General features: G+C 40.4%; 1 protein-coding gene across 1 annotated transcript in view; it reads right to left on the bottom strand.

The window, feature by feature from the left end:
* TBC1D14 (TBC1 domain family member 14) overlaps window positions 1-20,723 on the bottom strand; it is a 63,669-nt gene extending 42,946 nt beyond the window's left edge. The window contains exons 1-2 of the mRNA XM_057365252.1: window positions 20,665-20,723; window positions 14,621-15,356 (exon numbers count right to left, since the gene is read on the bottom strand). Of these exons, the coding sequence (XP_057221235.1) occupies window positions 14,621-15,356; window positions 20,665-20,707 (779 nt within the window). The 5' untranslated portion in view covers window positions 20,708-20,723. The remainder of the gene's footprint in view (window positions 1-14,620; window positions 15,357-20,664) is intronic.
* Window positions 20,724-22,860: the final 2,137 nt, after the last annotated feature.

The following is a 22,860-nucleotide window of genomic DNA, read 5'->3' as shown; positions in this document are numbered from 1 at the left end:
AACAAATTAATTCTGAAGTCYCCCTAAAATGGCTAATATTTGTTAGCTTAAACACTGCAGAAACAGTCATAAAACTAGACACAAAGCCACTGAAAATGAGATTAGTTTTATTGGCATTGCTAGTTTTTAATCATAAACTACATGGCAGACTTGCATTTTCACACCAAAACTACTTTTTCCAAACCTGGACATGCAGTAGAGACCAGTCCTCATGCTTTTTATAGAAYCCAACTCTCCAAGAGCACAGATATTCTACACCCATGGCATGCTCACATAAAAAAAAAATTTTTACTTTAATAATGTCCCACTGTCTAGTTTAGYACTTATTCAAATATGTCCAGGTTAGTTTTGTTATTTCCTCACCTCAAGGTAGTTTTTTCTGGAAACTGACTATAGGTTTTTGCTCCCTGATTTAAAAGAAAAATAAAAATCCACTGAAACAAAAGCATTTTTGCTACTGCAATCTGCAGGTAGCTCCAGCACCTTCAAACCAGAGATGCTTCCATTCTGACATTACATTACTGCTTTTCCTTACAGTCACTACCTTAGTGCTGTGTATTGGCCCATCAAGATTGTTTCTTACATATAAAGTGTGATAGTTTGGGAAAAAAAACCTATATTGGGCTTCACATTCTCAAAGAGCTGARTACATGCCTGCAACACGAACGACCTGGGCATGAAAAGTTTGTTTTTCTGGTCACTTTGTATCAAATGTCATGAACACTATCATAGCTATACCAACTGAGATAACATTGCTGGAATACAAGAGATACATTTAATATGTGGAGAGCAATTGAGGTTATAACATCAGAGTGTGCTGCAATATAATAGTATGCAGTGCCTTCCTTAAATATGCATATATTTATACAAATTATCACATGCTTCTRTATCACAAGGGCACAGTTACCTTGAAATTCAAACCAAGAACAGATTATCATATTAAAAAGATAAGAACAAAGTGTTTATGTACAGAAACCATGCAAGTCAATTACAACTGATGTCAAAGCTAAGCAGTAACTGTACTTCTCCAAACCCCTTTCAGCTACACAGAGATTATAAGGGAACTAAAGCCCGAGATGATGGATTTGTATCATCATTTGAGACAGCTACCTGGGAAATAAGATATAAAGACAGACAGACAGACAAGAGATTAATATATATATATATAGTCCATTTAAAATGGAGAAATATCAAGCAAGTTCTAAAATATATCTAAGAATAAAAAGGAAAGCATGACAGAAAGAACACCATACAATCTACTGCATCTAAATAGGATACACAATGCAAGACAGACTGGCTGTTCTTGCAAAAGGATTTTTTTCAAGTTGTTACTACTTCAGAAGCAAGCAAATACCAGGCTACAAGCCATCTTCAGAGAAAACAAAAATTTCTAGCATCAGGGATACCGGAAGAGTAAGCAGGCACAGCTCTGCAAGAGCTCTGGGCATTTTTAAATCCTTTTGCATGTAAAAGGCTTTCTCCACACTTCATTAGCACTGCAATAACATGAGAATTAAAGGCAATTTTCTCTCCACATTAGAGGTTACTAGCACAAGTGTATATATAAGCAACAATTCCCTTAGTCTCCTCTGAGAGATTTTAAGAACAGCAGCAGGTCTTTACCCTCAGGARCAAAAGAAAGATGAATTGGAATGATAAAAGTATAACAGCTCTCTGCTGCAAGTGCCTGYGTAAGAGGAACTAAATCTGAAAAGYCAATCTCACACACTTCCTCTCAATTCAATTCCACAATCCCAGCTATCTACTTTCCCTTTAGAGGCAGCGTCATAATAAATAATCTGTTCCAYAGCTTATCTAGCAGATGGCACAGCACTTGTTCAGCTTGCTCTTCTGTACCCTGACATTCTAGGGCACCAGGCATCTCTTTGTATTATGTCAGGGATTTCCAGTTCAGTTTTAATTTATAATATATATATTGAATTGAAAGCAGCAGGCATGGTTAATATCCAAATTTTATTCTGCACTCTCSTTTTCCTCCKCCCTCTGTCYGGGCCTAAATCCCASTGTTTKGTTGYTGTCCACACTTTACAAACTCCAAAMAGTCTAAAAACGCCCAAAAGGCTTAACATAATCAGCAGCCACAAATGAACACATTCAGATGTAGAAGAGCAAACTACAACCCGTTCTTGCTTTGACTGAGGACACACAACATGAAACCCCGACCTGCCCCAGACCGGAACACACCAAAGGTAAGCAACATAACAGGATGGCATGGAAGGAGCAGAAGAGATTGCACCTAATTTGCACCTATTCTGAGAAAACTTGAGGGGGAGAAAAAAAAAAAATCAGACAAAAACCAGCTATGTTTTCTGGTTAAATTCCTGCAGAGCTTTGCAATAAATCACACAACACCACACAGTCCTGATAAAGTCACTACTTGAGATTCCTGAAGTGAAAATAAACGCTTAAAATATGCAACTGCCTTAGGTGGAAGCTTCTACCACATATATGTCAGAGCAAATAACTCATAGCAAAACCCTTCATTTTTCTGCTGCTGYAGCACTAGAAAAGAATTACTTTCCCCCTATTCTTACGCAGCTCCCTCGATTTAAAAAAAAAAGTACTCGGCAGTTTCACTTCTGAGCAAATTCACTAAGAAAAATTCTGTGCTAAAGGTAACTTAAGGAGATCTTACTAATGGAAAATACAGGCTAACAAGAAGCAAAACCTCTCTATTTGAACAAAACAAAACAAAATCCTTAACAAACCAATCTTTACACTGAAGATCACAAATTCTAGGGTAATTAGATGTCCAAGTTCCATTACAAGTGTTTTAAGATAATGAAAAATAATTTGAGATATTGAATGTAAAAAAGGGTTAACATGCCTTGAAAGAAAAGATCACATGCTCATCATTAGCTCAGTCTCACTGTCCTCTTCACAACTATCAGAGCGCATCATGATGATTTACAATAGGGATATTAACAAGAACATCTGACATGATGCATCATGTCTGCAGTCTCATTAGTGGGGATTCATTAAAGTGTCATGGGTTACATCTGCATTCCTGTTGTATGTGCTATTTTACACTTCGTGTCTGCAGTATTTTAGAAAAGCCAAACACAGAAATTCAATTGACATCAAATTTCCATTAGAAAACTGCTTTTGCACAGTCACCTAAAACCAGTATTTGGCACCAAAGAGCTGTTTAACCTTGTTATTTTAACTGAGCTACGGAGAAGGGTTACCTATCTGAAGAGAATTTAATTCCAACTCAAGAATTAATTTTTACATACAAAGAAAATCCTGTGGTACAGGACAGAGATGGAACAATCTTATACTTGAACACACAGATATTGCATCACCACTCTATACTATCTGCCCAGCTGCCTTTTCTGTGGGGAAAAGAGGAAGTTAATACCAAGGGGCAAGTTTAACAGTGTCACAAAAACCTTATTTTTAAATAAAATTTTAAAAACAATTCCATTTTAGTTCTCTAAGCACTGCTGAAATAAACTTACAAAATAGTTGCCGTACATATGCACTGCATGTGTATATACTGCCACTATTTATGTTGCCTTGTGTGCTGCCATGGTCAGGCTGAAGCCTCAAACAAATTTTTAAAATTTGGTTTTAAAGATATTAGATAACAAGTAGTCAAGTCAAACCTAACCATATTGCATCTGTTACAGCATTTTCAAAAGCTTTTGCTTTTAAAAACAGTCCAACATCACCACTGAAGCAGGAAGTTTATCTAGTTCTGTCCAATTCTCTTTCCAAAAGGACAGGAGATCTGCAACACAACTGCCCACAATTACTGCCCTGTGAGGGGGAYTGAGAGCAGCAGCTCCACAAGCCTTTAAACTATTCATTCTTTCCACATTTTAGCTGTKCTTTGTCCCAAGCAACATATGTGAAGCCACCCCATAAGAGGTCATCCCTTTCCACCACATCCTCCTACCACTCATTCAGTATGCAAACCTATCCACACATGGTTTCTGGTGACAATTTACTACAAGTCTCGAAGTCAGCAGTAAAGCTCCTCCCTGAAAAGTGTCAAAGTCTTCTCTAGCCGGGCAGGCTCAACATTGTGCCCATTCAGAGATCCCTGAAGTTTGGTACCACTASAGTCAAGGAACTCCTCCTCTGGCACAAGTCACTGAAACAACAGAAAAAAGGATGAGCTCACACAGGAGCTGTCAGAGGTGGAGCTGAGTAAGGCAGGCACATAAACACCCACTGGCACCTATTGGTGCACACACACCTGGACCTCCCTTCAACACACTATATTTTTTTTACCAGAACTCCCAAGGTACACCAGTTTCCTGAAACAAAAGAGTAGAGGAGCATAGGATTTAGGAGTTTTTACAGCTTGCATTTGGGTTCTTCAGAAAATCTGCATTTTAACTGTATTGCTGTGACTATTTGCCAGGGCTYCTTAGATGAAGTTCTACAGTACTAGAACTACTGGCATGCAGCACAGAATGACAATTGCAAGCAAGAAAAGTGAGCTGGAATATGTCAACTAACACTGACCTAGCACAGAAATTATGTTTGCAAGTAAATGGGTTCCTTACTCTTAAAAAGACAGTTGGTGTACAGAAACATGAAAATTGTCCAGAAACTGATCCAGCTCATGCAGACTGATGCAATTTCTTATTTGCATGTAACCACCACTAATTTGCAAATGCAAGTAAATTTTTGTTATGAGTTTTAAAAATACACACATCTCCTGCTCTCAAGATGCATCCTCCAAATTTTAGTTAGTCTTTCAATTAATATTATTTTCAGAAGACAAAGTAAGTGGAATAGTCATGCAAATTAACTACTGGAAGGACTTACCAGTCTCGTAAGCAGAACAGATGAAAAATAAGGACAGTGGAGAAAGTTCAAAAGGTTCAGTTTTGTAGAAAAATTTTATCTTGAAAGACATTTATTTCAAATGAATATCAGACTCTTTAAGAAGCAAGAAAGAAACAGAGGCAAGTCAAAGTTTATTTCAGCTGCTTYGGGAGGAAGACTCTAAATTCCCCTGGTATTTCTAAATTACACAAGGAGAGAGCACCAAGGTCTTGAGCCCCATGGCCTATCCAAGGCTAATTCCATGTATAGACTTTAGATAAGTAAGCAGATATTAATCATAAGAACYCACACTGAGCACATAATCACTGTAAGAGATGTCTCCTTAGACATTATTCCACAAGGCATCCATTAAACTACATTGAAACAAGACATTTTCAATAACGTACAGAGCCTATTGTGCAAAAAATGTATTAAGATAAATTCTATTAAGTATTTGCTGCATTGTTGGCAAAAATGTCGGAATTTGTCAAGAGGTACAACAATATTGTTTTCTTCTCATCCTCCAATGAYCTCCTCTATTCTGTACAAATCATAACTTTTGCAACTTATCTGCAACAAACAGAAGAAAGATTCTCACTTCTAGATGTTCCCAATTTGCCCACTTAAACTATTTCCAGAGACTGAGAAAATAAATCCTGAAAACCCAGCAACATATTCTATCAAAGGAATTTTTGTTACCTGATCAGTGTAGGAACAAAACTGACACATAAATCATGATGACTGAAGAACTGATGGACTTGGAAGGCATTCTTGTCAGGACACCCACACAAGTCTCCCGAAACACCCTAAACCTACATTATACAAAGGTAAAAGCCAACAATTGATATCCATGACCAAGTAACCCTGGTTTCTAGAAATAATTCACTAGATGCAGTTATTACATTCCCTCTGCTCAAACCCACATCACCTCCCAGACAACCTATACTTTGGGGAGAAAAACCCAATGAAACAAAACGACTAACAAAACAAAAAAATCATCAAAAAAGTTCAAGTACTTTGGCTACGGTGATGAACCTCCATATACAAGTCAGAAGTTAAGCTTTGAGTAAGATTCCAAAATTAYGTACAAAGCAGGATTTGCAGAATTTTATCTCTGGGAGATTGCCAAAGGTCAAACTAAAGAAAGAACAATGCTTTGTTTATGGATAAAYAAATCAACAGAAATGAAGCCAGACAGCTTCCAAGTTGACCTGCCAATGAAATAGGTAACTAATCATGGAACTGTATTTTATAAATTYCTAACACATTTCTACAAACAAAGTTTTCCAACCACTGACATTCCAGTATGTTCAGTGAGAATCAAGAACAATAACATTTTACAGTGTAATAGATACCTGCAGATCAGGAAAAAAATATATCCACAGTTGACAGAAACAGTAATACAATACAAGTTAGCAGTACAGGACACCTGATAGCTTACAATAGGGTAGTTCTTTTTTCTTAGAGGGCAGCTCTCATTTTACAGGAGAACAAAGCAGTGCTGACTGCACTGAAGCAYCCAAGCCATGCAAAGATAAATCAAGCAGTAACCCTGCGAGTTGAGCTGTTAGGACTGGTTGCAGCAAGCCAAGAACTATTTTGCACATGGATAACGCGCAGTGTTGGTCAACTATGCAAATACTCCAGAATTTCCAGAATCTGGAGTTTCAGCAAGTTAGAACTGTCATACAAAATCAACACTCCCACTTCAAACTAATGTTAGTGTCAATCACCTATAATTAATGATCCTTTTCTAGCTGGCCAAATTCCCAGTTATCCTCATGTTATCAGGATAATTCAAAATTCCATTCCTAAAATCTGAAAGTAGATTTCTTCATTGATTTTAAGAACAATTAGCACACAAATAAAGAGAAAGAATACACAAAATGTCRTCCTAAGCAAAAAGCTGAATCCAAGAAAACTTGAAGCAATAGAGATTAAATGTGGATCTTTCTGCATTAAGATCAAGAGGAAAAAGTRAATAAAAACTCTGCCTGGTGAGACRATATCTGTATCTAGCATKGGGCTCCTGGACTACAACCAAGAGATCAAAAACTGGAGGAAGTCCAATGAATGACCACTACAATGGCTGGGTGCTGAGGCCTACAACATACAAGCAGGGATGCTGAGAAASGTGTTTTCATTTAGCCTGGATGACCATCTTCAGAGATGCAATCAGGAAAAAAACCCAAGAGGCAAAGCAGCAAGCTGCTGCAAGGCAAGGTTCAAATGGATGAAAGGGGAGGGGAAAAAAAATCACAGTGGTAGAAGATAAATCCCAAATTGTGCCATCTAGAGAGGTCAATTCCAAGCTTGGACRTACTCACAACAACTGAATGGGATCCCGAGGGACATGCTCTAGTGCTGAAGCCAGCCCTCTACCGAGCAGGGGCTTATACAGGGGTCCAGAAATCCCTCCTGACCTGAACTGCTCTGTGATTCCACACTTGCAGAGGGCTCCTGCTCACCAATGGGAATCCAAGCACCAAGTACATACCTCGTCCTACCTCCAGTTGTTGCCAAGTTCCTGTGTTGGTTCTGTCAGCACTAAGGTGTGAATGACCCTAATATTTACGTAAGGTTTTTTTGTCTTTATCATTCGTATGGTATGGCTGGAAAAAACYTTGGAGGTACCTAATGACTAAAAGGGAGGCTTAACACAAATAAGGAATGGATTCAGAAAATTCATGGTTTCCAAATACCATTTCTGTTGGTAAGATTCAATGTAAGGATGAAAACTTCAACAGACCATTATTTGTTTGAGCCTTTTTAAATGTGTTTAAAACTAAAATTAATATTGACTCCAACTTCTCCACAGATTACGTAAAACAGGAAGGGAGACACTATAAATACAAACATCAAGGAGCAAAAGTTGTATTTATTCCATCTAATTTCACCTTGCTCACTGTATTTTTCAGGAAAGAAAAAGTCAGTTGAACATTAGACAATACTTTGATCAGATGGAGAGAGAGCATCAACAATTGTGCTGATACTCTCCCTTCCCCATGTCATCCACTTCTCACAGTTCTTTTTAACAAAAGGAAAACATCAGGAAAGTGCTTGCAMATTAAATGAAGATACAGAGACCATCCAAACCACCCATTCACTAAACCTTCACACAGACAACAAATCAGAATGAAAACACACCTTAATTTCATTAACCCAAATCAGCTCCTGAAGTCTCATAAMCATCTGAGAAAAAATTGTAGTTCTCACTCTTTCTATTCAAAAGCAAGCGTGTGCAATGTTGTATTTGGTTTGCACGGCAAGCTTTCTGTTTTAGCAGTGGGGGGCTGCAGGGGTGGCTGCTTGTGAGAAGCTGTCAGAGGTTTCGCCCATGTCCAACAGAGCCAATGCCAGCCAGCTCTAGGACAGACCTGCCACTGGCCAAGGCTGAGTCCAATGGAGACAGTGGTAGCTCCTCTGCAATAACAGTTAAGATGGGAAAAAAATGCTGCACAGGACCAGTCAAAATAGAGGAGTGAGACTATGTGAGAGGAAAAGCCCTGCMGACACAAAGGTCAGGGCAGAAGGAGGGGCAGGAGGTGCTCCAGGTGCTGGAGCAGAGATTCCCCTGCAGCCCCTGGTACAAACCGTGGTGAGGCAGCTGTGCCCCTGCAGCCCGTGAGGGTCCAGGATGGAGCAGAGATCCACTTGCAGCCCACAGAGAACCCCACAGCAGAGCAGGTGGATGTGCCTAAAGGAGACTGCGACCCTGTGAGAACTGGARCAGGCTCCTGGCMGGACCTGTGGTCCCTGGGAATGAGAAGCCCAYGCTGCAGCAGGTTTGCTGGCAGGACTTGTGACCCCAGAGGGGAAAGGAGGGTGGGGGAAGCATTATAGCTCAATGCTACAGGCAACATACAACACCCATCTTTGCTACAGATCTCACTCACCAGMCAGTACCTGACTTGTGCAGTGCCTCCCACCAGCCACTAGAAAAGAAATATAAGCACCTTTTACCTGCTTTTAAGTAACAACTAGACCACACTGTCCTCACTTAAATGCATAGTTTTGTACCATTACTAAAAAAAMCTTCCAAAACTCAAAGTATTACTGAGCAGAATTTAATTTAGCTACCACAATGAACAAATAACTTCACAAGATTCTTTGTTTAAAAGTCTTGCTTAAGCAACACTGTTTCCAGTTACACAACACTAAAACTAAGATTTTAACCTCCAAAAGCTACTCTCCTTTATTCTACAGAGCTACATCTCAAAGTTTAGTGAAAAATTTAAGGCAGAACTAAAATAACCGCARTTGTAAAGAGTTACATTATCGCACACATAAAGCGAAAATAAGGATTGCAATTAATTTAGACAGTTTCAGTTCAACACCTAGTGGAGAACAGGCCACATGACAAAGTTAAAAACTTCACGCTCTGAATAAGAAAACAGGAATTCTGAAAATCCTATCATACAGTTTTCAACCTTTATCAAAAAGCAAAGGCTGTTGCTTTGTAGAATTCCAGCTTTTCACCTGTGGAAGATTTGCTTTGAGAGACGATGTTTATTTCAGAAAATTTTGCAGCTTTTCTTTCATTTCACAAAGAGCCTTGGTAGTAAATACAGGAAAGGAGAGGACCTTTAGTCTGACAGCTCAAGTAGACAGAGTGGCTTTCAAATAAGAACTATCCAAAATCTCATTGTGAAGACTGAAGCACAGTCCAGATGAGCACACCTGAATGCCTCACAATACTGTTGCCAGCACCCTCTGGGGTGSTTAAACGGATCCTCAGTGCCTGTGCTGTTTCCCACACCACCGAAGCATGAGCTTGTTTGCCTCCCGCTCTTCCTGATCCTTTTAGCCATCTGTTACAGACTAAAACTTGCTACAAATGCTMCCAGATAAGGGACGGAAGGACAAAACTGCCACCAAATTCTTCTCTTCCYTCTGACAGGGCAGTGAATCCTGTGGGGCCAGGCAACTACAACACTTGGGAGCCCAGCCCACAGAAGGGCAGGGACGCAGCCTGTGCTGGGTGGCCATGCAGGTTCCCTCCCTCAAAGGCTGGGCTTCTAGAGTCCTTCCCATCAGCTTCTGGACATCTCCACCTGCAGTTTGACTTGCTTTTGTTCACTTGTGGTTAAAAGCAGTGAATTTMTATCTGCCCCCATAGTGCATCCAGCTCTTTCTGTTCCTCCTCCTACACACTGCRGCCCTGTTCTCAGCCTGTCTCCTCCTGAACAGTCAACACTGTAAGATGCTTCATTGAACAGTAACTTGCATGGAAGAGAAGACAACACCTGATCTAATATCTCAGATTAATCAACTGAAATTATTTTCRTAATTTTTCTTCCCTCTTGTGGTCAGTGAATTACCATTTTTGGAGAAATGAAAGTGAAAAATAAACATTACAATGCTCCTTGCCATTCCTTTTAACACCAAAATTACAGAAGTACARTAAGTTGTCCTCTCATTAAAAACAACAAACAGCATTATGAAAGGATCCTATTCATTAACACAGATCTGTGCCACTGATGGACCTAATTCCTAAATTCAGAACTCCAAATTATATATGACCAGTAATCTCAAAACTTGTGTRTACATATGTGACATAAATGTATTAAATTCACAGGATTTCAGACTTAACACTGAAACCAGTAGCTACTGTTTTGAAATTTAACACATTTTTTTTATCAGACTGCAAATAAGGTCATAGCCTGGATGAAGTATGTGCTTCTATGTATGGTGCTTCTATGCTTTAAGGTACAGGATGTCAATCCCGCTCCAGAAGCTTTCTCCCAGAAATGCAGTTTCTTTGGAAATAGTAAAATATAATGTTTTTCTTAAAGCCCTGAATTTCATGTGTAGTCCYGTGGTCCTTAGAGGCTTCCTGAGATTCAAATACTTAGAATACTTGGATCAAAAACTCCTAGGAGTAGCCTGAAAAGAAAAAATATCCAGATTCCTAGATAAACAGACAATATTCATGGCAGTGGACTAAGTAAAGACTTACACTGCTTGTAGWGCATTAAAATGAAACAAATTACATGGCTTATTATTTAACTGTACACAGTCCTAGTCCCTTTATGGTCACTCCATGTAACCATAAAAATTCTTATTCTCAGTCTGCAAAATGATAATTGAAAATGATAAATGAAAATTACAACTTCTGCAGTAAGACTACAACAGTCCTGTTTCAGCAAGGCTGTTTAAGACCCACACATTTAACAAGTTTCAGCAGTACTGCACAGAAGTCCAAAGGTAAAACTCAATAACCCAGACTACTCTGGGTCAATAAGGCAAAGGAGCAGACAAACCACTGATTCTTTAGTCTCCCAGCCAATTATTTGCTCACACTAGTTTACAAACCAAGTCCCTGCATATGTTCAAATGAAGGAAATTAATTGCAACTCATGCTTACGTGAAAGACCTCTGGGCTTTGGAAGCTGATACAAATGACACTTGAAAACAACCAATATGTCAGATTTTTTTGTCAACAGTCAGAATTACAGCTGCTTTCAGAAGCAATAATCTGTTTTCATATGCCAACCYGGAGCTTAATGAGAACATTGCACCTGTGGTGCTGCCTTAAGCTCTCTCAAGAGGAAAGCTGTGTGTAAGCAAGAAAGCAGCCTCTTTTTCTCACTTTGGATCTGCATGCCAACACCTAGAGGTGCACCAAACAGCCTGAGGAAACAACYAGACCTTTCAGATACTCAAACTGCTGAAGAAACAAACTGAGCCAGAGAAGCAGTCCAGAAAACTTTCTTCACCATAGTGCTCAAGAAGGCAGGACAGGAGCACTCCWTTCCCAAGTGATCTTGCCAGGACTGAAGAAAATGAGCCAACTGGGTTCTCTTTTCTTTGATCTCTTCTAGTTTGTAAATGCAAAACCAACACTTCGTAACACCACACAGAACTGATATGGAACACATAGCCTTGTGCACAGTATATATGCCCATATGCATATAGTCTAAAAGGAAAAATAAATCTACAGAGTGCCATAAAATAACTTTATATTCTAAAGCAAGTATTTCTCTTAGCATTTTCTGGATACTGCAGAAGATTTACTCCTAACTGATACCAACTGATACGTAAGTAGCTTAAGCCCATGTGACCAAGCACTGGAGGCATCTAATTATTGTCAGTATTATCTCTACAGGCCGCCACAAATCTTAACTGACATGCCAAGGCCAAGGGTACTCTTGATAAGATCAGAGAAACTAACACATCCTCAGAGGCCAGATGGGGTTCAATAAAAGCACAATACTTGCCATTTCAAGAAGTAAGGTTTCTCCCTTTTACCAAATATCAACAACTTGTGCAAAAATTTAAGCTGAATTGTCTTTGCTTTCAGTGCTTCAGACCTGKATCCTATTACTCAGAGAAGCCCTCAAAGAGCTAAATCTGCAGATTAAGGCTGTCCCTGCACTGCTGCCTAACCCCATGACTGTCAGGCTGCTGGAAGGCTGTATACCAAGCACTCAGGTCTCATTCTTCCACATTGCACACACATGTGCCAGCCACTGAACAAAGCCAAAGCAATTTGACTTTCTCCTGCCATAGCTCACTCTTGATTCTCTAAAGGAAAGTTTATGCTCTTAACCTGCGAGACTGAATCTCAACTGAAACTYCTTTCAGCACAGAGTGCAGCATTAAGAACATACTCCTTTCTGGGACTTTTGTTWATACCCACTACTGCAGCACTTTCAACAAATTGCTTTTGGAAGTTCCCTCTCAGCAAGCTGGTCTTTAACAGTATTTAACAATAAATAAATAAGTAAAGTTAAATAACTTTAACTTTAAAGTTAAATAAATTTAACTTTAAAAGTATTTAACAATACTTTTCAAAATGCCTCCTTTTCATCCCACGGTGAGCTGCGTAAGGAGGCCTCTAGAAAGCAGCTGCTTTCAAACAAAACATTGCAAGGCCCAGATTCATTTACTTCAGAACTGGTTTAAGCACTGGGAATCCTAGGAGCCCACAAGAACTCCAGGGAACAGGGAGTTTTCAACCTCGAGGATGGCAGATTGCAAACATCAACTAAACTAGCAACAGCATGTTTTGAACTTTAACCATGTTGACAGCATAAATATAGATAGCACCCCCTGTGGCATAGAACAATCTCCATGGCTCCCTGCTTGTTAAATACCTGTGAAACTCATCCCCAGGTCTCATGACACAAGACATGCATAAAACATGGAGGTGTGGTGTGCAAGTACAAACAAAAAGTGAGCAACTCTTGTTTCCAAAACAAAGCAGAAACGGGGTGCCAAAGAGAAGGATATTCAAGGTCAGGCTACAGACAGAGCACCTGGAACTTCAAAGCCGATCACCTAGTTTGAACTTAATCCTCATATTCTTACCATGACATAATCCAGTGACTGAGATTGTATGTTCCCTATTTAAAAGGCAGTAATGACAGCCTCTGTGTCATGGTATTCAATGTACCTATAAAGATTCAGGTTAAAAAGCTCAGTCTAGTGAGTACTACAGCTTCTGTAACACTGGTAAAACCACCACAGACTACACTAGAACAAAATTTGGACAGATGGCTTTGCTTTGTTGGATAAGAAAAGCTGGGAGGTGATTAAATACCCTACTCTGAGCAGGGTCTAAATGCGCCTGTTCCACTGTGCTCCCTCCAGGCTGAAGGACAACATTTGTTTGAGTTAGCAGTTGTGCTACCAGAATGGGTAACAAAAGTTCATGCTTTGAAGTGCTGAGAAACCTCCTGCTTCAGAATTAAGTCTGGTTCCATGGCAACAAAGAGACAAGGGTCCACAGAAGCATCAGCACCTCAAACATGACTGATGACTGGAGCTCTGCTGCACAGTACTTTAACCCAAGAGTAAAGGCTTCAGCCAGTTTAGTAGATCTAAATAGATTCTCTTAAGCTTTGCAAATAAGACAGCCTTTCAAAGAGTGATGCTTGCCAATTCTCGATGTATTTTATTAGCCTACTCTCTTGAAAAAAGAAACTGCATGAGGGAAAAGAGATTAGCTGAAGCCATGTGCAAAACAGGTTATTTAGCCAACTCTGCCTGATGTCTAAAATTCCTTTCTAGAACAATTTCTCTAAAATTTATCACTCTTCAGAGTGATAACTTTAAAAAGCCATTATGAAGGCCTTACATAACTTAAAGAGAAGAACCTACCAGCAAACAACTCAATCCCCCAAAAGTAAATTAGTTCTTTTCCTCATTCACCAGTTTGCTGGGGTAWCTGCATTTAGAACCTTATTGTTCATAGAAGGGCCACATTTAGAAACTGCTTTGGGGTATCATTTCAACAAGTGACACAATGAAAGATGTTCTCATTCCATACAAAAATTAAGGAAAAGGGCATTAAAAAACAGYAAATGAGATTTTGAAAGATCAGAGTAGTCACACCAAATGCTTGTWAAGTATTTGTATTTTAAGCTTCGTACTCTTAGAATAATATTCCATCACTACTAAACTACTTATAAATCATCAGATGTCAAAGCTCTTTAATACAAGTATGGTTCCTACCTATACTTATCTATTTATGTGACAGAAGATTAAGAACCTTGGCCAAAATCACAAAAGGTATCACTGGAGAAGCCACTGTTCAGAGGAAAAAGACCTTGTTCAGAAATCCTTTTACTGTAACATAGAAGGAATCTTCCAAGATWTAAGATGCTTCCATATACCATAAAYGTAATATAGAGCAGGATGCAGAGCCTCGGTCCCCAGCAATATTTCCCCATTTACTCATGACAGAAAAAATATGTTAATACCAATGTAAATTAAAACACCAAGCTATTACATCTTTCGAAGTAATATCAAACAAGACTTTTCTTTTAAGATCTTGCATAATTTGTTAAAATATACTTTAAGGAAATATTACCTGGCAAAGAARTTTGTAAAAGGTCCCAGTATTTTCCGTTTATTGTCCACATCTGTCTCATGAAAATATTGCAGCTGGGTCTGGTCATTGCTCTCTTTAGTGGAATTCAGGGTAACATCCGAAAAGTGTGCCTCATCAGTCTCAAGATTCACAATTGCACTTGAACTGCTTGTGACCACAAAGTCCAAAATGTCTTCATTGCTAACTGATAAAGTTGTTGACAGTTCTGTGCTAAGACTAGACACACTACAAACAGAGATATCATCACTTCGATTTAGAGTTTTTGAGGTTGGACTATAAAGTTTGACAGTGTCATACCCAGTTCTCGGGAAAGTCGAGGATTTTCGCACAGCATGGTCATGCTCAGCAGTCAAGGAATGTGGAGGCACATACGGCGGCAGTGTGCACACGCTCTGAAAAGCCCTKTCAGGCACAAGTTCAGGTTCTGACTGCTTTCTCTTCACATTTAACACACTGCAGTGAACAGGCTCTGGATTTCCTATTTCTAGAGTTGGGATACCAGAATCCACTGATTTAAGGCTATGACAATCTTCTAAAGCACTGGACAGCTGGTCAGGTCCATACTCAGGCAATGAGAGATCTCTCAGGGTCCCAGAGTTCAAGTTTTGAAGGCCCTGGATGTTGCTGCCCACTCTTGCATCCAGGATTCCCACGAAGGTCAAACCATTTAAAGAGTTGGATAAATTTGCATCAGTTGTTTTGGCCCAGCTGGTAACTGGTTAAAAAGAAAGAAAAGATTATGAGTTTGCTGGAAGGTTGTTCTTGACCATTTGTTTAGTGGGGTTTGTTTTTTGGGGTTTTTTTTTTGGTTGTTTCTTGGTTTTGTTTCTTAGTTTGTTTGTTTGTTTTTTTTTTAATACACAGTCCTGCCCTAATTTAGCCTTTTAATTAAAAATTATTTGTCTTCTCTTGCACATGATTGATCTCCTTTCCCCMAGCTTGAACGACAATGGCAACTTAAATTAGGCTTCTAGAAAATGTCAAGCATGAAAAGCTTTTCATAAGCAGTTTGTCTGCCCATGTTTGCTCCTTACACATCTCCTGAAAGTGAAATTACATACTATAAAACCTGCAGTATTTTAATGTTCCCTGTCAATATTAAGACAAATACATGGAAATTATTTTTTATACAGTCATAAATTCATATTTTCTGATGTCAGAGGGCTACAAAACTTACTTCCATACACTTAAACCATATTTTGAAGTGTTCATTCAAACAGAATTTCTCAGCATTCTKCTGGAAACCACAAAACTGATGATAAATTTGTCACAAAAGAGAATGCATAATGCATCATTKTGCATTAAGCAAGAGATGCAAAATCTGAACAGCTACAAAGCTATCCAGGTAGTCAATGTTTTGACAATACACATGATGCTCTTTATCAGTGCACATACAGTAACAATGACATTTGCAAATATGTTGTAATCACTGCACTCAGGGACTGTGATCCTTCATCTCTGCAATATCCATCCATGCTTTCTCCCCAGGGGCTGCCAGCAGGTCAGTTAATCCCATCAGTGCCCCACTTCTACTCCCAATCTGAATGACCTGCAAAGCAAGGGCTGTCAAATAGGAGCTACAGATKGGATGCACCAAACTTGCTGGCAACTGTCATCCACCTGGAACACCATCAGGAATACTGTCCTGGCTTCCAGAACTGCTATTGACCCTGTAAACACTACATGAGTATTAATCTGATGTAACACAAATCTTCTCTTTCAATATGAGTAGGTAAATTGTCTACAGCTCCACAGAAGTTTGCAAGGCAATTATTCTGCAGCAACTGGCAGAACAAATATGYACATATTGCTTCAATTTCTTCTCTCTGAAACACTCGGGGGTAAGTGTGAATGAGTGAAGAACACTCCTTCGATCTAGCAATAAAGACTGCTTTCTAGACAGATTTTTCTCCAGTTCCTGAAGCCTGATCTCCTGCTTCTGTCTCCTCTCTCAACTGTAGCACTTAATTAAAGGTGCCTGCTTGTTCTCTAGAAGGTCCTCTCTGCGTTATATTTTTAAAAAACAAATACACACGTCCCAAAAAAATCCCTAAACTTTTTAGTCTCAAACTCAGTGAAAACTGATACGTCACAAAAGTTCTACACCCCTGGTTAATGTCACCTAAGCCATGCCAAACACCAGGGTTTGACACACAGTCCGTTCTTAGATCTGAGGACATCAATACACACTGGCATTGTGACACTAACAGGCAGTAAGTGAGAGAAAGCACATTTAAAACATATCTCACTGGTCCAAACAGAAATATTTTTTTCCACAAGTTTTCAATCACATGGAAAGTTCAGGAATCCAACTGTACTTGTATGCTATACTAAATCTTTAACTTACTACCCAAATGGTATTCACTAGTTGATATGATACTGCAGTTCAATCCACTCCAAAGCACAGTCAAAAGTCAAGGAGAAACAACCCTGGATACTTCATTTTTCAGACTTCAGAACTTCCTAACAGCCAACTACATACTACCCATTCAAATCAACCAATGCACCAATTGCCTAATCCTCTGCATAAGCAAGGTTTCAAGTGCATTGTTTTGACTAAAAAGCTTGTGAAGATGTACACTTTTCCTAAAGAGTTGCTATAGCAACTTTTTTTTCTGATTACCATGGTTTGAAAAGTTTACATCCCCTACAATTTAAGTGATGTCTTGAAATAGCTGGCACACCAACCGTGTACATTATGAATCCTCTATTCACTAAATTATAATTGTAAGGGCCAGCAAAAMAACAAACAACCCTAAACAGAAGTCCTTGAATACAGACAACAAATTACACTCAAGAAGTCGACTGTGATAGTGGAAGTGTACAAATAAAACACAACATGGAGCATTATACATAATTACTGTCGTATATACTGGGATCTCCTGTTCTCAGACCTTCTGGCTTGAATATTTAATGTAAATCTGACTGTTTTTTCCTCCCTGTTCTCACCTTTATTCTTTCCTATACATTACATTGCTCTTCAAATCCACAGCCCACTCAATTCCAATGTTATTCTAAAGCATACACACTTCAGAACAGTATAACCAAGGTGTTTGAGCTGTAAAAACTCATACTTACAAATGCATTGAGAAAGTGCAGAAAATGAAACACAGAAATGTAATCTGTCAGGAACAGTTTTGATGATGTTTGGATAAACAGTACAAGCATGTTCCCATAATGAATTCCTCCCATGACTGCCTTCATTTCTGCTCAATGATTTCCCAAGTAGCAGCCAGTCCTTAGTTTAATTGCATTGCTCTTCTTGACCAAGCTTACAAACCGCAAGCATTCAAGTGACCTTGGCAGAGGCACTAACTACAGCAGCTCAAGAGGCCAAAACACTGTAAACAAAAGAGTCAAAAAAAAAAAAATAGAAACTAAAATTCCACACCGGGTACTGAAGATATTTTAATTTGCCTTGGTATTTTTTTAAGCAATAAATTTAACAGGAAGAGCTCCTTTAAACGGGTAACCAGCAAATGCAGAAGTATACAACACTACAGCTTGCTGGAGCAAATTATGCAACAGCAAGCTACAAAGGTTTTACACAGTTCAGCGAAACTGTGGGAGGCTTTGAAGTGTACCCATCAAGGGCTTTAAATGAAAACTTGAGATGCAATCAGCTGTCAAGAACATACATGAGAACTCCTTGATTCATTCTGCGTTAGGTTGTTGTAGGATTGTTTTTAAGGATGGAATGAAGTGTTATTTATACTCTGTTTTAGCTGCCTCACTRGTAAGCACAAAATCTGACAACTGATGTCAAATATTCTGTCGTGCTCCAATGCTAACTTCTTTCCATAAATCATTTATTAACATAACAATGTGGAAACATTGTCATCTGACTAGGRGGAATAGTAAGCAATTTTGTCTGCACAACGATCATAATTCTATTATTTAAATATAYTATGATCTAAATAAAATAGATATTTGTGAAGTCTTAACATCCTATGTCTTATAGAGAGCATGGTCTCATAAGAGTGGACATTCCACGAGAGATAGCAAGGGAAAGGGAGTGAGGAAAATACAGCCAAGGTCACAAGTGATGATGAGAGAGCAGGTAGGTAATATTTACTCATTAACACTTCCAATTTAAGTGCWAAGAACACCTGATAAAGACAGTTTTGTAACCAGGTTCAAAATTAACATCAGGAGACAACTACTCACACAAAAGGTCGCTAAACTGCACAACTCCTTGTCACAGAACACCATGGATGCCAGAAATTTACATGTAAGCTTAGGAATAAAAAATCACTGATAACTCCTRAACAAACAGAAACTCAATCTCTAAACTGCAAGTGTCAGAACTTCATGAAAACGTCAGTATAAATTAGTTCTGCTTTCAGGCCCTCTCCTGGGTAAATTTTTCTCTGACAGGTGGAGTTTTGATCCTTCTCAGTAGGGCTGTCCATACGGCCTCACATTCCCCAAATTCTGATCACAGCATGTAAGAAGGCATGTTCTGACAATAACCAGAGGCTTTAAACCAGATTTTGGCTTTGCATATCACTCAACCACAGAGAGGGAACAGGTCATATTTGATTATAATTTCTACCATCTACAGAAAAATGCCTTTTCAGCCCATTTTGATATAAAAGTTTAAGAAAGGTAGCAGTAATGCCAAACTATTACAGCAATACAAAACCAGAAAGATGCCAACTYAAGGTCCATTCTTTCAAATTTACGTGCGTTATGATGCAATTTAGGCAAGAAACGAAAGTCAGCAATTTGCAAAACAGGATTTATATATTCTTGCCTCACAGGAATGAGAAGAGGAATGGTTACATATACTGCTCAGTTCTCAAAGAGTTAACATCACAATTTATATCACACACCTTATCTCTTCAACACCTACCTCCTGGAGAACTTTTTATGTTTTTAAGAACAAGGAATTTCTTCAATTATAAAGTTACAACTTCCTTTTTCYTCTTAAAGGTAAATATTTTTTTTTAAATTAGTAATCTATAGTCTCCACGCATTTAACAATATTTTTGTTTCATGTACCAAGAAACACATTGCTGATATCAAGCGCACCTTTGGGTGACCTTAGTGCACAAGAGCATCAAACTGAGTTTTGTTAATTAAAGGTTTCTTGGTTGTTTGTTTACATGCACGTTCTAACAGCCACGGCATTGCCAACAGTGAAAAGCCTACCTTTAAACAAAGCATGAAATACAGCGACTAAGACTACCTCTGTAAATATTGCCGAAACTTTACCGGTAAAATGAAAAGAAACAAGCGGGGATTTTTATTTTTTTTTATTAAGATGACTGTTATCTAACTCTCAGCTGGTGACCTTTTAGAAGCGTGAGCTTTACAAATCTGGCTTCTGAGCGGAGTACTCGAAGAGCAATCATAAGTAAGCCATTCACCACATTTCGACTGTTTTTGCTCCGTCAGGCAGGCAACACAAACAAGCTACAGTGCTCTGCTAAAGCCTCTGCTCCAGAAGCGGTTTACAGGRGTTTTTCCTTCCCCACACCATTATTACTGAAAACTTTGTGAATCACATTAAATTAGCAGCAGCGTCAGGAGAACTTCAGCTACTGTGAGATGTAGTTTTGTTCGGTTTTTGGGAATTGCCTGGCACACTTCGACTAAAAGAGAGGCAGCGAGATGAAAGTTTCTTCCTTCTCATGGGCCCGACTCGCTCTGCGAAGGTTTCCGAGCCGGGGGCCTTCGCTTACAAAACCCAAAGAAACTGAATTTTAAAAAAGTTAAAAAAAAAAAAGCCACAACCAAAGCCCTGAGGAAACAGCGCTCGCTCCTCTCTGCGGTCTTGAACCCACTCGGTGAACACCCCGAAGGCTCAGCCCACCTGCTCGTCTTAACTTTTTTAAGGTGGCCACGGCCGGGCAAGTCAGCAGACGCAGCMAGCCCGAGCCTGGAGAACCCCTCAGGGCTGAGGCCCCGCTCTACCCCGGACTCTTCCCCTCACACCAACAGGTACCACCCACACCCCCAGCCCCGGCAGAGCTGCGCCGCCGGAGCAGGAAGAGCCCCGAGGAGCCCGGATACCTCACCGGGGTAACGCTGCCCTCCGTCGCTCTCGTCAGGCTGGGCCATGCCCGACCCGCCCCACAGCCGCTGCTGCGGGACTAGGAGGYGGCCGGCGGCTGCGGCAGGTGGTCCATGTCGCTGCTCTCCGGTCCCCGCGGAGCAGCGCCGGGTTCAGCGCGGCTGAGGCGGAGCAGCCGCCCCTCGCCGGGMGCCCCCTCGGCGCAGCGCGGAGCCTCCCATGGCACCGGTGGCGCACACCTGGCTGCTGGACAGGTGCCGGGCCCCTTCGGCGATGCTCCAGCCCCCGCGGCTCGTGCTCCTCCCGCCCCGCGCCGCTCCCCCTGCCCGGCACGGAGGGGGAAGCACCGCCCGCCGGGGAAGGGAACGCCTGCGCGGAGGGGGGCGAGGGGCGGCCGCCGGGCGCCATTTTGAATTGCCTCAGCGCCCGCTTAGGGCGGCCGGTGSTGCCGGCTTGGTCCCGGCGCGGAGGCGCCCCGGGAGCCGGGATGTGGCTCGGGAGCCGCTTCCGAGGAGCCCCTGGAACGGAGGGAAGCGTGGCTGTCTGGGGGCGCTGGTTCCGAGGAGCCCCGCGCTCGGCGGGAGCCGTTCTTTGGCTGCCGGCTCTGCAGCCCGTCCCGCCTTTCTGCGGGGCCGGGGCGGCCCTGGCCATCCCCGCGGGGAGCGGGCGGGCTGCGCTTGTGTTGCCGCCTGCGTTTAGGAGGCAAACAAAATTCAGTGAGTTTACAGGTGTGGGCTGCGGAAGATGTGGAGCCATCAAGTGCAGGTGTGTCCTTAGCTCTCTGGAACTTTGGCTCTGTAATGCCAAAAGTGGAGGCTCTAAGGTAGTAATTGCTAATTTTGTATGTTTATCTTTCCATTCTCTTCACCTGCATCTCAAAGTGCACCCTTTCGCTGTTCATATGATGGARCTGTGCACACCCTGCTCTACCCCCACACTGAAATTACGAGCAGTCAGCACCTGGCAGGAGCAGAGCTGTCGTGTTTCAGTATCATTTGTGAAACTTGGTACTCCTTTTTTTTTTCTACAAAGGTCATGTTTCACACCTAGACTCGCTGATCACGTTTCTCTAACGGTGGTAAAATAAAGCTGTCCCCCATCTGAACCGAGGATATAAGTACTGTCGTCACCTCAGACCTCTGATGTCTATACTGAAGCTCGAAGTGTGAAGGTAGCAAACGCAGAAATATCTAAACTTGTGTTGGTGTAACTAATTCGATATCAAGCAGTGCAAACCCATGATTATTCAAGCTTTGATATCGGCAAGTTACACGTGAATGAGTTGGGAGAGGCTGAGGTAAACATGTATAGAAGTACTTGCCACCATGACTCCATTGACACCAATTCCATACTATAAAGATAAGAATAAAGTCATTATGAAACTGCTCTGAAAATCTACCATCAACCAAAAATGACACCCCTGCAGATAGTTTGTTTCTGTGACTGGATCAGTCCTTAGTCTGTTGTATTTCTAAGATTTCTATTTCTATCAACATAAAATCATTTAAGACTGGCACTAATTTCTCCATATCTTCTTTTTAAAATCTACCTCTGTAAGATAGCTTCCATATTAAAGTTAAATAAAAGCCAACTAATTTTGAGGCATTGTAAACTTGTTTATATGCAAAAAAATATTGGAGCATATGTTTGTTGGTTTGTTGGTTTTTGTTTTTTTTCTTTCCTGTTTTTGAGTGTGGGAATCAATTCTTCTTATGGAACAACCAGAAGAATGTATTGTCATCATGGTGTCATCATACTTGGGTCAGTTGTTTGGTTCTCAGGGTAAATAACTAAATGGAAACACGCAGTCAGGAATTCTGTAAGTCTGCAGAGTGCTCACACAGGAAATAATGATATTCCCAGCTTCATAATATAATTTGGGCCGAAAAAACTATTAGAAAAACCATCTGCAGAAAATCTGTCAGCAGTAGCAGAGCATACAGAAAGTCCCAGAAAATTACGGCCTAGTCAATTAAAAAAAAAAAAAACCAACAAAAAACCTCTATTGCTCATGAATGGCTGTGTAACTTACAGGAAAGAGGAAGCAGCATTTCTGGTTCTCATGAGCTATTGCCAAAAGGTGTTTTGCATTAGCACTTAGTATCAGTTCTGTTCATGCCCCGCTCCATCCCAGATAAGGGAATTTCTGTCTGCAAATGTTATATATTATTATTCCTCTGTATGGAGAAAAGCTGAAGGG

Source organism: Malurus melanocephalus, unplaced genomic scaffold (assembly GCF_030028575.1).
Source record: "Malurus melanocephalus ecotype Western Australia unplaced genomic scaffold, MMel_1.1 scaffold_50, whole genome shotgun sequence".
Taxonomy (NCBI): Eukaryota; Metazoa; Chordata; class Aves; order Passeriformes; family Maluridae; genus Malurus; species Malurus melanocephalus.
Note: the sequence above shows the minus strand (reverse complement) of the source record. Positions and strands in the feature narration are given on the sequence as shown.